The sequence below is a fragment of the Oxyura jamaicensis genome, chromosome 12 (assembly GCF_011077185.1).
Source record: "Oxyura jamaicensis isolate SHBP4307 breed ruddy duck chromosome 12, BPBGC_Ojam_1.0, whole genome shotgun sequence".
NCBI classification, from domain to species: domain Eukaryota; kingdom Metazoa; phylum Chordata; class Aves; order Anseriformes; family Anatidae; genus Oxyura; species Oxyura jamaicensis.
The window spans coordinates 18,233,378-18,246,086 of NC_048904.1; the positions used below are offsets into that span (position 1 = coordinate 18,233,378).

The window sequence follows — 12,709 nt, forward strand, 5'->3', positions numbered from 1 at the left end:
CTAATGCCTACAGTATGATTTCTGTAAGTAGCTATAGGCATAGGTTTATCATATTAAAGCTGGTGTGATTTTAAAAATTGCTCCCCAGCAACTGAGAAATTGAAAGCCATGTTCAGTTAATTTTCTTTACTAATGATTTGTGGAAGTCTCCTGTGAGCAGTGACAAGTTGAACTGGGCGTACTGCTTAGGGATAACTGCATGCTGACAAGAAAGCTGGGCTAGCAACACAGCATTAGTCCAGAGACTCAACCACATGGAAGAACTAGACCCCATCACATACCAGCAGACCACATGAAATGTTTCTCCATTTACTCCATTTCAAAGCAGCAGATCTTAGCATCTATATTTCACCGACATGGAAACATGCCATGCTCCTGTGAGCGCTCCTCTCCTTGCCCTTCCTGCCTGGCCAATGTGCTTTCTTGGTGCAAACTTGGCTTTTCAGAGGCTGTGCTGTTAACTCAGAAACCACGCACAGTTTGCCAAAAAGCCACCTCACGTGAGCAGAAAGTGGCTCTGCTAAAGCAGCCTATATGCTACAGGGCAAACAGAACCTAGAGCAAATTGTAAATTTTAATTGCAAGTATACAGTAGAACGTTTGCTAAAAAGTTTCATTGTTCATATGTGTAACCTGTGAAGAAATGCACGTAATAGAAAAGCAGCCTATAATTTGTAGCAAATGAGCGTGCTTTGGGGAAAATCAATCAAATGCACTAAGACGTGTTCTCAACTCCTAAACTAATGATCCTTCCTGTGAGCAGCATGAAACACTGGGCAAGTCCCAGGTGGCATAAATCCTGGAGGTTTCAGTGCAGCTATGACAGTTTATACTACCTCAACAGTACCCTAATTGTACTTAAAAACGTTTTAAGGTGGCAAGCAGTCAGCATTTCAAGAGTCTCCTTCTTTCTAAATAGTCCTGAAGCTAAACAAATAAGTTTACTAGTTAGTGAGAAGAGAATGCCATATTTAATTTATAATCTTTCAGAGCTGATGTGCTTAAAAATAAAAACTCTGGAAATCTAATTTTGTCTTAAGAAATGCCAGGCAGCTGTGTAGAGGAGTCATTCATGTCTGGGACTTGAACCAACTTCTGTTATAAGAGGAAATTAGGACCATTTTGTTACCCTGACAAAAATGTAATCTGTGAGAACAGTAATTCCTCTGCATTAAAATCAATACTTTCAGCATGTTTTTAATACAGCGATTTGCTATGGAACATCTTAACAATAATTCAGTAAATTACTAGTAATGGATTAAATCAGCTGCTTGCTTTGAAGTGTATAAATCAGAGCAGTGCATGAAAAACCTACAGTTGAATCAGAGAAACTCATAATATCATTTCTTTGCTTCTACAGTAATTGTGAAGGACCTGGAAACAGACATAGGTATGAAGCATTGGTTTACGTAAAGCAATAATGAATAGACTGAGATCTGAGTCTTTAACCCTGACCTGACAAGAGCTTCTCAAGATATTTTCCTGTATACCTCAGATTACCCATCTTCAAAATAAGGATAATATTATAAAACAGTGAAGGGAAATAACCAAACGGTTAACAGCCACAATGCATTCTTCATAGTCATATGGAAACACTAAATATCTTCATTACTTAACAGATTTAGTAAAATGGAGTACAAGGGAAAAGGAGATATCTTATTTCTGTTGCGTGCTTTGCAGGCTGAGTAGTACGAAGCATGCATCGTTCATCTGGATGATGTATGTCATTTCACAGTAGGAACACACCTCACAGTGGCACTGCTTACGTTAGTGATATACAAAGGGCCAAAAAAAATGCTTTTACTGAAAATTCAAGACTACTCTTAAACTTGATTTACTTCTTTGCATTTAACCTTTTAAAAGGTATAAAGCAGAAAATCCAAACCCACATTACAGTGGGAAAAAGCTTAAAAACTATCTCAGACATAATTCAAAGTTTATCTTGGTATCGATTTGTCAGGGGGATAGAATTTGCAAGCAGCATTTGCTATCAGCTATAAACAGCACCACGCGTCTAAATTTTATACTGCCTAATCCTGCAAAGTAATAAATGTTTTGACAGTTGTGAAAATGAAAAACAATGCTCTTATTTTATACATCCTCCAAAACGCATCTACTGTAAGATCTATGATAGAGAAACATTTTCTAAAGGAAATCAAATAATTTACATTTTAATGCATTTTAAGTTCACTGTCATGGATTCTGGAATTAATTTTGGAGATGTTATGCTCAGCAGCTTATACTGGAGTAACAGTTCTTTGTGGAAAGGTCTATTTAAAATCCTGCTGGTGATACAACTGTAACAATAAATGAGCAAGTCACTTATGTCCCTGACAGCCAAACTCTGTTCTAGATAGTTAAAAGTTATCTTTCTTTACCATCTTTCATGCTTCTCAAAGCAAATCTGACCCACTAGTATGCTCTAATCTCTGTGCTGAATTCCATCTGAGTCCACAGCTACACCTATATCTGTAAATGAGTCTGGCAATTCAACTGAAAAAGTCAAACTTTTTTAACCCAAGTTTGGTTTTGGAAAGGCAATAAAAACATTTGCCTCTAGAAGGACATTATCATTGGATATCACCTAATTTTCATCTAGAAAATGTACAGGGTATTTCAATTTTCTAATATAACTAACAGTATGATAAAGCTGATTTAAATGCCATGGTGCAGGAGGTATCCTCTTTTTTCCTTACCTGGACAAGAGTTGAATACAGTGCAATAAATACAAATTGCACAGAGTACAGAATGAAACATTTCTTTTCAGGTCCATATTTTTAGGGCTTCTTAAAGATCCCTGTTGGAACATGCAGAGAGTATTCCACAGGGGGAACCAGAACACATCAGCTGGGCACCATGCAGAGATCTGCTTCAAGATGACACTCCTAATCCAAACTCATGCTCCCAAGGCCAACAATTCAGTAATAATTTTGCTAATATTTCCTCAGCATTTTGCAAATACTTAAAGGTGAGAAGAGTTCATATGAAAATGCATTTAAGGCAGCACAACAAGTTATCAACCCGGGCTCCTGCACAAAGCTTCTTGCTATGCTTGGTGTGTTATAAATGCAACAGATTCTCCTGTGTCTTTATTCTGGAGTTTTCTCTTATGTGAAACTGTAACTATGAATTGAGGGAAGGAGCCTGCACAAATGCTACTCATAAAGGCATTACAGCACTTAAGAGACACAGAAGCACTGCACAAAATCCCACCCTGCCTGCTTTCCTCTGCGTTCTGCTCGGGTTCCTAGTGGCTGTACAGCACAGCAGTATTTAGCTGCTTAGCCTGCCCTGTGCTACCACTGCCAAATGCTGAACTTGTGGAAAAATGGAGCAAAGAAAAGCAGTAAGGAGGGAGGTCCCTCACAAGAGAGCAGACACTGTAGAGCCTGTGGAGGTCAGCCGTCCCTGTTCTCCCCTGCCAAATCCTACTGACAAAATGCTGCATGCCTGCAATCCCAGCCTGAGTTACAGTGCTCACACTCAAGCAGACTGAGCCGAGTTTGCATGGAGACCAAGACATCTCCCGACTTTGGGGTATTTGATTTTTCCAGAGTTTTGTTTTTCACGGTCATCTTATTTGTGTGACCAAACACTGCTTCAAAAACAGATGTCAGCTTTTCAAATATGCTTTAGGGAAATGTATGCCTATGGGAAAATTTGCAGTTCAAACAATTGCATAGTTCTCACAAAATTGTCCAGACCTCTTCAGAATTGTTATATCATATATAGTCTAAGCAACTCTGGATCATTTCACAGCTCAGCTTATCTTTTTATAGTTCTGCTACTGTGGCTCCACTCTTTTCCATATGAAGAAACTTAATTAATATTTTATATCCTTACTAAATTGTGAATACAGTTTACCATAACAGTACAGAAAATAGCAAATACACATTGTCTCCTGCCAACAGAAAATCCTTAACAGCTGTTTATTGCTCATTTGCAAACCATAAGAGCAATGGAATTCCATTACTTAGAGAAACTGGCTGTTCCATGATACCCTTGGCAACAAACACCGTACTTATCTTTTTGAACAATAGACTCTCAAAGTTTCTCCAGCCTACAAAAATAAGGCAGTGAAGAATACTTTTCCTAACTGTAAAATGCTAAACAATGGAAACTGACTCACAATCAGCTGCATTTCATGAAAACTAACCTTTCCTTCTCTCTCAAAAAAAGAAATTTACTCACTGCAAGTTACGACAAACATTTCAAGCAACCATCTCTTTCACAGAAAGGACTCTTTATTGAGGTCAAGGCTTTGGCAAAACTAGAAATTCAGACTGCAATCTGAATAATAGAAGGACTTACAAACAACGTTATGGGAGTTACTCGGACAGGTTTACAATAAACCCTACGGAAACTTGAGTTGATTTTTTTCGAACTGTTCAAAACATTTATTATCCTTGGTCTTAGAAACCAAGATAAATAAAATCATGGTTTACGCTGCAGCTATTTCACATATGGTTTTAACTAAATAACTTACAAGTTTCCAATAGCTTTAAAAAGAAATATCTATGGCATACCAGATAGATGCTAGCTCCTCAGAAAGTCAGGACACGCACATACCATCCATAATCTGGTTTCTATATTTAGGTAAGGACTATACCTAAAGCCATAAAGGTCAGCACTGAGTCAAGTCAAGCATATTTTAACAGACATGTCTTCTAGACAGTGTTTACCACGGTACATTTCTCCCAAACCCACACTAAAACATCATGCCATTTGAAGCCCTGACACGGAATTCATACTATTAAAAGAGACTGGACAGTGTATTCACATACCTCAATAATCCTGTCATGAATTTGCAGCCCTCCTTCCTTAGCAGCAGGCCCCGTGTCGACTATTTTCGATACAAAAATTCCTTCGCTAGATGAACCGTCTTGATTGTCCTTTAGGGAGGAAAAGAAAAATATAATATTGTACCTTGAACTAACTCTAATTTTCCCTCAGCTAAAACTTGTCTGTGTCATGACAGCGTATGCAATTTAGAAGAAATATTCTTAGGGATGTCTTAATATGGGGTTATTTGTGCTAATGAGAACACCTGATACTCCCATTCTGAAAAACTGTACAACCAGGAATGGACTTTCATTAGGTTCATTAGCTGCATGGTAATCATTTTCCTCTGACTTAGGCCAGCTCAGTAGTAACTGTCATTATAATTATTCTTAATGTAAAATCCAGTGAGACAGCAGCCTGCTTGCACTTCAAACGTAAGACAACAGTGCGTTTTTATTTTTAGCTGCACAGCTCTTCCTCTGGAGGCTTACAAATAAAACCATGGAAAACAACTTCTACCTAACAAGGGGTCTTCATATTCTGCGTACTGTGACATCAGCTTCTATCAGGGCAGAACCATGTCTCAGAAAAGTAACTGAAAAACGTTAACTATAAAGAATAACTTTCAAGTGAATTTACCTGGAATAAATTGTGATTAATGTCACATTTCCAAGAGGCCAGAAGTACTTCTGAATACTTTCTCAACTACTAGGACAAGGTATAATCCACTCCTTGATCTAATTACAATCATATGCACCAGCCCCGGCCAACAAGCATCAAAAAAAAAAAAAACATTAGCGAGTGTGTGGTGCAGGAAACATCTGCTGAAATCGTGGAATTCCAAAGTAGGTTGGTTAAGTTACATCCCTTCACCTGCACAGAGGGCTGCCTAATCTTGGGTAGAGAGGAGAGTGATGTTTTCCTAATGAACTGTAAAGGGCTCAAAGCTGCGGGTCCTGAACTTGCGTTATCTTCAAAGTGGAATGGTCTGAGGAAGAGATACCAAGGGGTTCCCCGTTTGGGGAGTTACACTCCACCTACATTAGTGTTCCTAGTGGTGGCCATGTGCAAGATTAAACATGTTGTGAGGGAAGAGACAGTACAGACGTAACAGCCATCATGCACTTCCAATACAACTCTGACCATAAAATTTGCTCTGAAAGAATCCCAAGAGCACCAAATGCTTGTCAGCAGCATTTTTCCTCTAAGTGTTGACCTATGTGCTTTTCCCAACTGGAAAGGGCAAACATTTTAACAATTAACATACCACGCATGGTCGGCCACCAATAATATTAAATCCAAGCGAGCCTGAGTCACGATGAAGGACAAGAGTCAGCGCTTTGGTTTCCTCGCCCTGCAAAGAACAGATAAACGTATTCAAAACGTTTGTGCGCATCGGTGAGCAGGGCAGATAACACTACCATCCGGGTCTGCTGGGTTGCTTTGTTACTTTCTTTTCCCATGAAGTTTGGGGAAAACCACATCTGCGGGAGCGCTTCAGCCTCTCTGAAAGCCGCCCTCCGAGATTTATGCGTATTTTTTATTGAGATCCACAGAGACACTTAACAGCAACAGAAGATATTTATATGCAATACTGTTCCTGCAACTACTTGACCCAGTCATACGTGATGCGTTATGTAAAATACTCCATGTTTCCAGTAGTCGGATTCTTGACTTTTCCAGTGCTTGAGGGTGTCTGAAGGACTGCATTTTTGCTGTTTCTCTCCAGTGCTAGCTGCAGTACATTGTTTCAAAAAGTATCAAATATTAACTGCTATACAACAGCAATTCTCTGGTGAGTTTTAGAAAACAGCTTTAAATAAAACTGCTACAAATTCTGCAGAAGGCCTGTGATGCTAATGGCTATCCACAGTGCCTGCTGTGAAGAGATTTCTAATACATTTTTCTTTGGAAAAAAAACCACTAGCGAATTTTAACATTAGCAAAACAGAAATCCTCCAGGACTGAAAATCATTATGGTAATTCCCTAAAAGATGAAATTCTGCCGTAAACAGTTCTCTGATTAGGCAAAAAATGCACCACAAAGACAGACAGGACAGACTGGTAATGTCGGAGTGGCTGTGCTCCATTACCCTGTCCTACCCAAGCTTGCCCTAACTGCAGATTTGCTCATGTAGACTACAACTTCTATAAAAACATACACAAAAATATCCTTTGTGACACTGTGATGCTACTCAAGGTCTGTAAGTCTCACTAAGACAAACTTTAGTACATGAACTATTGAATACAACTAAATCCTCACAATATGCTAACTTCAGTCGCAATCAAGTGCATCATTCATAGCACTATACTACAAAACTACACAACAGTGCACCACTACAAAAGCCTTTTGAATAAATCTTTTTTTTTTTTTTTTTTTTTTTTTTAAATAAGAATAGGATAGTCAGAACTGCACGTGGTGCATCTACAGATTTCTCTGAACAATCCTACCTCCAAGATTTTTTTATTTCTTTTATGGAAAGGGTGAAAAAGTTACAAACACAAGAAAGTTTGAGGAAGTTATCTTAGAGTCTGGTTTTCATAACTGATTAATGACAAAAATTACAACAGTTACATTGTAATTTGATGCAGATGTTTCTAGTTTGTGCATTTTTCTTCTAACGTATCAATTTGAAGTTGCCAATCAAATACTAATGTCAATTAAACTCAAAGAAATGTCAAAGTGATCCTGGATTACTGATTTACTCTCAGATTTGGGGGTGATAACGAAGACCAGTTCCCTCCCAGTGTAAACTGGCAGAGCTCCACTGACCAGAGAACAGGGCTCCACCACAGGGTTGCTGCACCAGCGGCCTCCACCTGAAGTTTTGGTCTGCAATTTTCTTTTCAGTTTGTGATCTTATCTTTCCTGTAGGTCCCATAAGCAGACTTGGACCCGTTACAGAGAAATAGGAATGCGTTCCAACCAATTTTATTTGAATTTGCCTATGATCTGCACCAGTAAGAATCAGGTACCCAGAGGAGGACTGGAAAATGAAGTAAAGGCTATTGCCCTGCAAGTCTTCAAACCCAGATGTGAGGCAGGATTTCAAGGAGCAGATTTCCAGTCCTGGGAGGCCACTTTCAGGGCCTGGCAATTCAGCATTTGAAGGACAAGGACATGCTAGTGTCACTGTTGGCTTCCCCTGTTAGGCCTTTTTAAGACGGCAAATCAATTAGAACAATCAAGAAACAATTACAACATTGCTCTCGAGACACTTTCTGTAATTAAAGCTGAATGCTTTCATTAAAACTTCCTTAGGTGGCTCTGATTTGATGGCGTACGCCTAGCAGAACAAGTACTAAAGCAGGTAGGTCTGAAATCAGTCAGAGGTTGTGGGAAAAACCCACCTTAACGCAGTGCTTTTCTGAAGTACTCCTGAAAAATGACCACGGGGGTTTTAAGAAACTTTCCAGTCAGTCCTGACAGGTCTGTGCGCTGTCTCCGTCCTCTCTGTGCCGCAGAGTAGCGTTGCAGAGCACAGCCCCACGTCACGGCCCAGCGATAACTCCACCATCTGGGCTAACTCACCCAGGCCCAGGGCAGGCAGCAGCACGTCACTCCAATGCTTGGTAACTTTTGCAGATTCAACTCTCAGCCTTAGCAATGTCTTGGGCTCTGCCTTTCTGTTTTCCTCTGCCATATCTGGCCTTCCAGTGCAGCAACCATCAAGCAGTGAGGAACTGGAGAGGCCGCGGCCTGCACCCAGCCCTGCCCCACGCCTGGCTCTGCAGCTAACCCACGGGTTACCGGCACGGTGTGTTCCCACAGCCAAGCAGGACTCTTAAAAAGTAATTCTTGAGATGAGTCTGCTTCCCAGCTGGGTAATGCGGCGCTAATAGACTGCCTTTTGCTTCCTCGATTGGAAGGCTGATTTGTTTGGTAATTGCGTGGCGAAGCCGCGCCGCCTGTTACAGGAAGCACTTCAGCTCCTTGTTTATTGACTGAAGCCCAGCTGAGCCTGGTCGGGGACAGCCTGAGAAAAAATGCAATCTTGTTTTAAAGGGCTTTCTTTGGCTTTTACGCAATCAGAACTTGTGTTGCCACCTTCATGGAGGCATTAAACCTTGGGTCCTAAACACCAGATCGTGAACTGGTTCCTGTATCTGTCTGATGTATTTACTGGAAGTCTGTCCCTGCCTTTGGTCATCAGGAAAGCAGAAGAGCCTAAGACCAGACTTCCGAAGATCTTGCTTTGGCAGGCCTTAAATCCTCTACTCGCCCTTTGTAGACTTAACATCCGTACAGTTTAAAATGCCACCCTGAGAGCGGACATTGCCACGAATGGCCTTTACACTGCGCTGTGCCGTCTGCTCCCCCTGGGCTGGAACCAGCTCTGTAAATTGGTTTTGATTCCCCCCTACTCACTTCTTCCCGAAGGACTTTGATGGCTGTGTACATAAAGGACCGACTAGATCAGCTTATCAATAGGTGTGAACAGTGGTATGTTTCAGCAAGGATTAAGCATTGTTTGAATAGCATGAGGTTTTTCTTGCTTATTTAGACTTTGATGTTTCAGGATTGACAGGGCTGATCAAAGGCAATACTAATTTTGAGAAAGACACACTGCCTTCCCTACCACTCCCTCCTCAAGCTTGCCCACAATAAGCCTCACCTCTCAACCAAGGAGTAAAGTTGCCCTCTAAATAAACCTTCAAACTTGTCTTTTGGAACAAGAATGGATCAGACATCCAGTAAATACACTGTAAAATTAAAGCGTTCCCTCAGTGGCTAAGAAGATGGGGAAGAGTACACGTGGAAAACACAACTGGAATCACTTCATGCAAATCTAACCATTTAATGGACTTACAAAATTGTGAGGTATTTTCAGATAACTCTCTCTGTGTGTATAAAATATATAGTTTATGTGTCTTTATATACTTGTGGCACTGTTAAAAACTCACTTCAGAAATGGGAAATGGAAGCATAGAAAAGCAAAGTGATTCATCCGGTACCACAAAGAGAGTCTATGCTAAAACAAACTCAGACCTGGCTTTCTGAAGTTGCTCAAAAACAGTTGCCCCAGCCAAAAGACCACAAGTTTGGGTCCTTCACGATGGAAATGGCCTTACATCCATCACTATCATGTTTCCCCTGTACCTAAGCATTTAAACAGAACTGTAAGTGGGCACTTTGTCTGTTTTGACTAGGGTATACGCCCTCTGATTTATTCTAGACTGGCTCTACGTCTGCAGCAACGAGCAACCACCCATCAATTAAGTCAGAAGATCCTTTTTCTTTGCCTACAGAGAACCCAGAACATCCTAAGTTGAGTTCTGGAATCATCACTTTTAGCCAACAAACTCAGTTCATTAGTGCCAGGTCTGTGTTTTAACAGGGAACAAACAATTACAGTTTTTAACAGAACCTACAAAGTACAAATATCAATGATGGTAAAATAACGATACCAACGGCGCTGCATGCTCTGAATAAGCAATCACTTCTGAAATTGAAATCTGTTATTCTGTATTACCATATGTGTAATCCCAGCATTGAGAGACCTAATCCTTAGGCAAGCACATAACGCCCCGCTGAGTAATCTGCATCCTGCACCGCACAGCCTGTGCTAGTGCCTCTGAGAAAATAACTCCTGAGTAAAAACTTGGAAGTGAGCCACATCCCCAAATTGGTAAAGCATCCCCTGCGCTAGGTGATTACCAGGGGTCTTTTAAAAAACTCTCTGGTGCACAAAGACGCAAGTTTCCTGATTGTACTTCTTTGGGAGCTGGGCAGACTAAAGCTGTTGGTGTTGGAAAGCTGCCCGAAATGCTGTGAAAGACATGTAATTGATTGACCGCTAGACCACAAGGCTGTGGTGACATGACACCTTCCAGCTTTCTTCAGATCAGGCACTGCCTCGGAAAGCTGCATAACAGCCTTTTGTAACGCGGCTGGAAACCAACGCAGGCGTATGGGCAGCTGTGTCCATAAATTTGATAAAAAGTATGGCTGGAAACTATCTTCCCTGCACGCTTGCAACGTTTTGCAGCAGCGCCTCTCGTGCTAAAGCATGCTCAGCTGCTATTATGGAGCTAAATAACGCAAAAGCAACGTTACCAACCCCAGCCACACAGGCACGAACAGAGGTGTGCTGTTGGCATCAGGACAGAGGTGAGGAGGGGGAGATGCAGGGGACGATTCCATCACACCCAGCACTGAAGTCAGACCAGTACAGTCAGTACTGGGATACTTTCTGCTTGGAGCTAGCAAAACGCGGTGGGTTGTGTGGCCCTGGATTTCTTTAAAGGGGAAAAAAAAAAGAGAGAAAACTGAAGTTTTGTTTCCTTTACTCAGCTTTTGGAGCCCCAGCGTTTCTCGAGGCGTGACTACAGATGTCTGACAGTTTCAGGCACTCTAATACTGCTGGGTCTGTGCTGGCACATTCCAGGTCACAGGGAGGACTCCGAATGTCTTCATTTAAAAGAGAATTGGCTTCCAGCGCTGCCCTCGCTGGGGAGCCTCGTCCCAGTCAGAGCTCGGGGCCGCAGTAGCTCTGCCTTCTGGTTCCAGCCACTTTATAAACAGTTTATTTCTGACCGCATGAAATCAAGGCAGTTTTTCTCCTCCTAAACTGAGTAAAGAACCCAGTGGGGGTCTGGAAAAAAACCCCAAGCGTGAGATGGGTGCCTCGCACCGTGACGTGGCTGCTCCAGAGCCTGAAATGGCTGGTGGGGGACACGGGGGACCACACGGGGGACCCCACAGGGGTGGCTCGGGGGATGTGGAGGCACAGCTTCACCCAGCCGCCTCCCACCTCCTGGTGTGACCCCGGGGAGCCTCCTCACGGCGGCTCAGCACCACGAGGGCTCAGCACCACGAAGGCTCAGCGTCCCTCCAGCCCCTCGAGGCTCCCTGAGGGGGGGGCGCGGCCCCGCGCGGTGGCACCGCACCTCGGCCCCCGCTATCGCGACAGGGCGGGCGGGCTCCCCGACAGCACCCCCCTCACCCCCCCCCCCCCCCTTACCTTGCCGGGCGACGCAGCGCGGGCGCGGGCCAGGGCGTCGAGGCGGGCGCTGTATTGCGTGAAGCGCTTCTGGTAGCGCAGCGCCGTCACCTGCAGCTCCAGCTGCGCCGCCGCCAGTCGCGACAGCAGCGACTGCTCCCGCTTGCCGGCGCGCAGCGCCTCCTTCTTCAGCGCCTTCTCCAGCGCCGCCGCCCGCGCCTGCAGCGCGGCGCCGTGGGCTCGCAGGGCCCGCAGGCAGCCGTGGCCGCCGGCTCGGCGCTCGCCGTGGGTGAGCACCAAGCCGCAGCCCTGCTCGCACAGCCCGGCCGGCCTCGCCTCGCAGCGCTCCCGCATGTGCGCCTCCACGTCGCGCAGGTTCAGCACCTGGCGGCAGCCGCGGTTGCGGCACTTGGCCGGCGAGAAGTCGCACGTCTCGGCGTGCTCGCCCAGCTGCTGCAGCGGCACCACCGCCTCGCAGCCCCGCGCGTGGTTGTCGCACTTGATGTCCAGCTTGAGGATGAGGCTCTTGAGGGGCAGGACGTGGTTGAGCTCCTTGGTGGAGATGCGCTGGCAGTTGACGGGGCAGCTGCCCTGCTGCACCACCCAGGGCAGCACGCAGCCGGCGCAGAACACATGGCCGCAGGGGGTGGTCAGCGGGTCCTCCAGGACCTTGTTGCACAGGTTGCACTTGAAGTCGGGGTCCACGTCCCCGCTGAAGCGATCCAGCTCGAACCCCATCCTCCTTCCGCTCCGCCGGGAAGCGAGCGAACGGCAGCAGCGATTAGATGTACGGGCGTGAGCCCGCCCAAAGTAGCCCGAGCGCGGGGACGGGACGCAAAACTCGCTGCAGCCGCCCGGGCAGCCCCGGCACAACACCCGGCACAACGCCCGGCCCGCCGCCGCGCTGCCCCCGCCGCTCCCGGGCAGCGCCCGGCCCGGCCCCGCCGCTGCCGCCGCCGCGCTCCCGGGCTGCTGCAGCGAGT

The 12,709-nt window shown here is 44.6% G+C and overlaps 1 protein-coding gene across 1 annotated transcript in view; it reads right to left on the reverse strand.

Annotated features, from left to right (window-relative positions):
* PDZRN3 (PDZ domain containing ring finger 3) overlaps nt 1–12,652 on the reverse strand; it is a 130,649-nt gene extending 117,997 nt beyond the window's left edge. The window contains exons 1-3 of the mRNA XM_035337537.1: nt 11,748–12,652; nt 6,050–6,136; nt 4,785–4,892 (exon numbers count right to left, since the gene is read on the reverse strand). Of these exons, the coding sequence (XP_035193428.1) occupies nt 4,785–4,892; nt 6,050–6,136; nt 11,748–12,464 (912 nt within the window). The 5' untranslated portion in view covers nt 12,465–12,652. The remainder of the gene's footprint in view (nt 1–4,784; nt 4,893–6,049; nt 6,137–11,747) is intronic.
* Between the last annotated feature and the right edge of the window lie 57 nt (nt 12,653–12,709).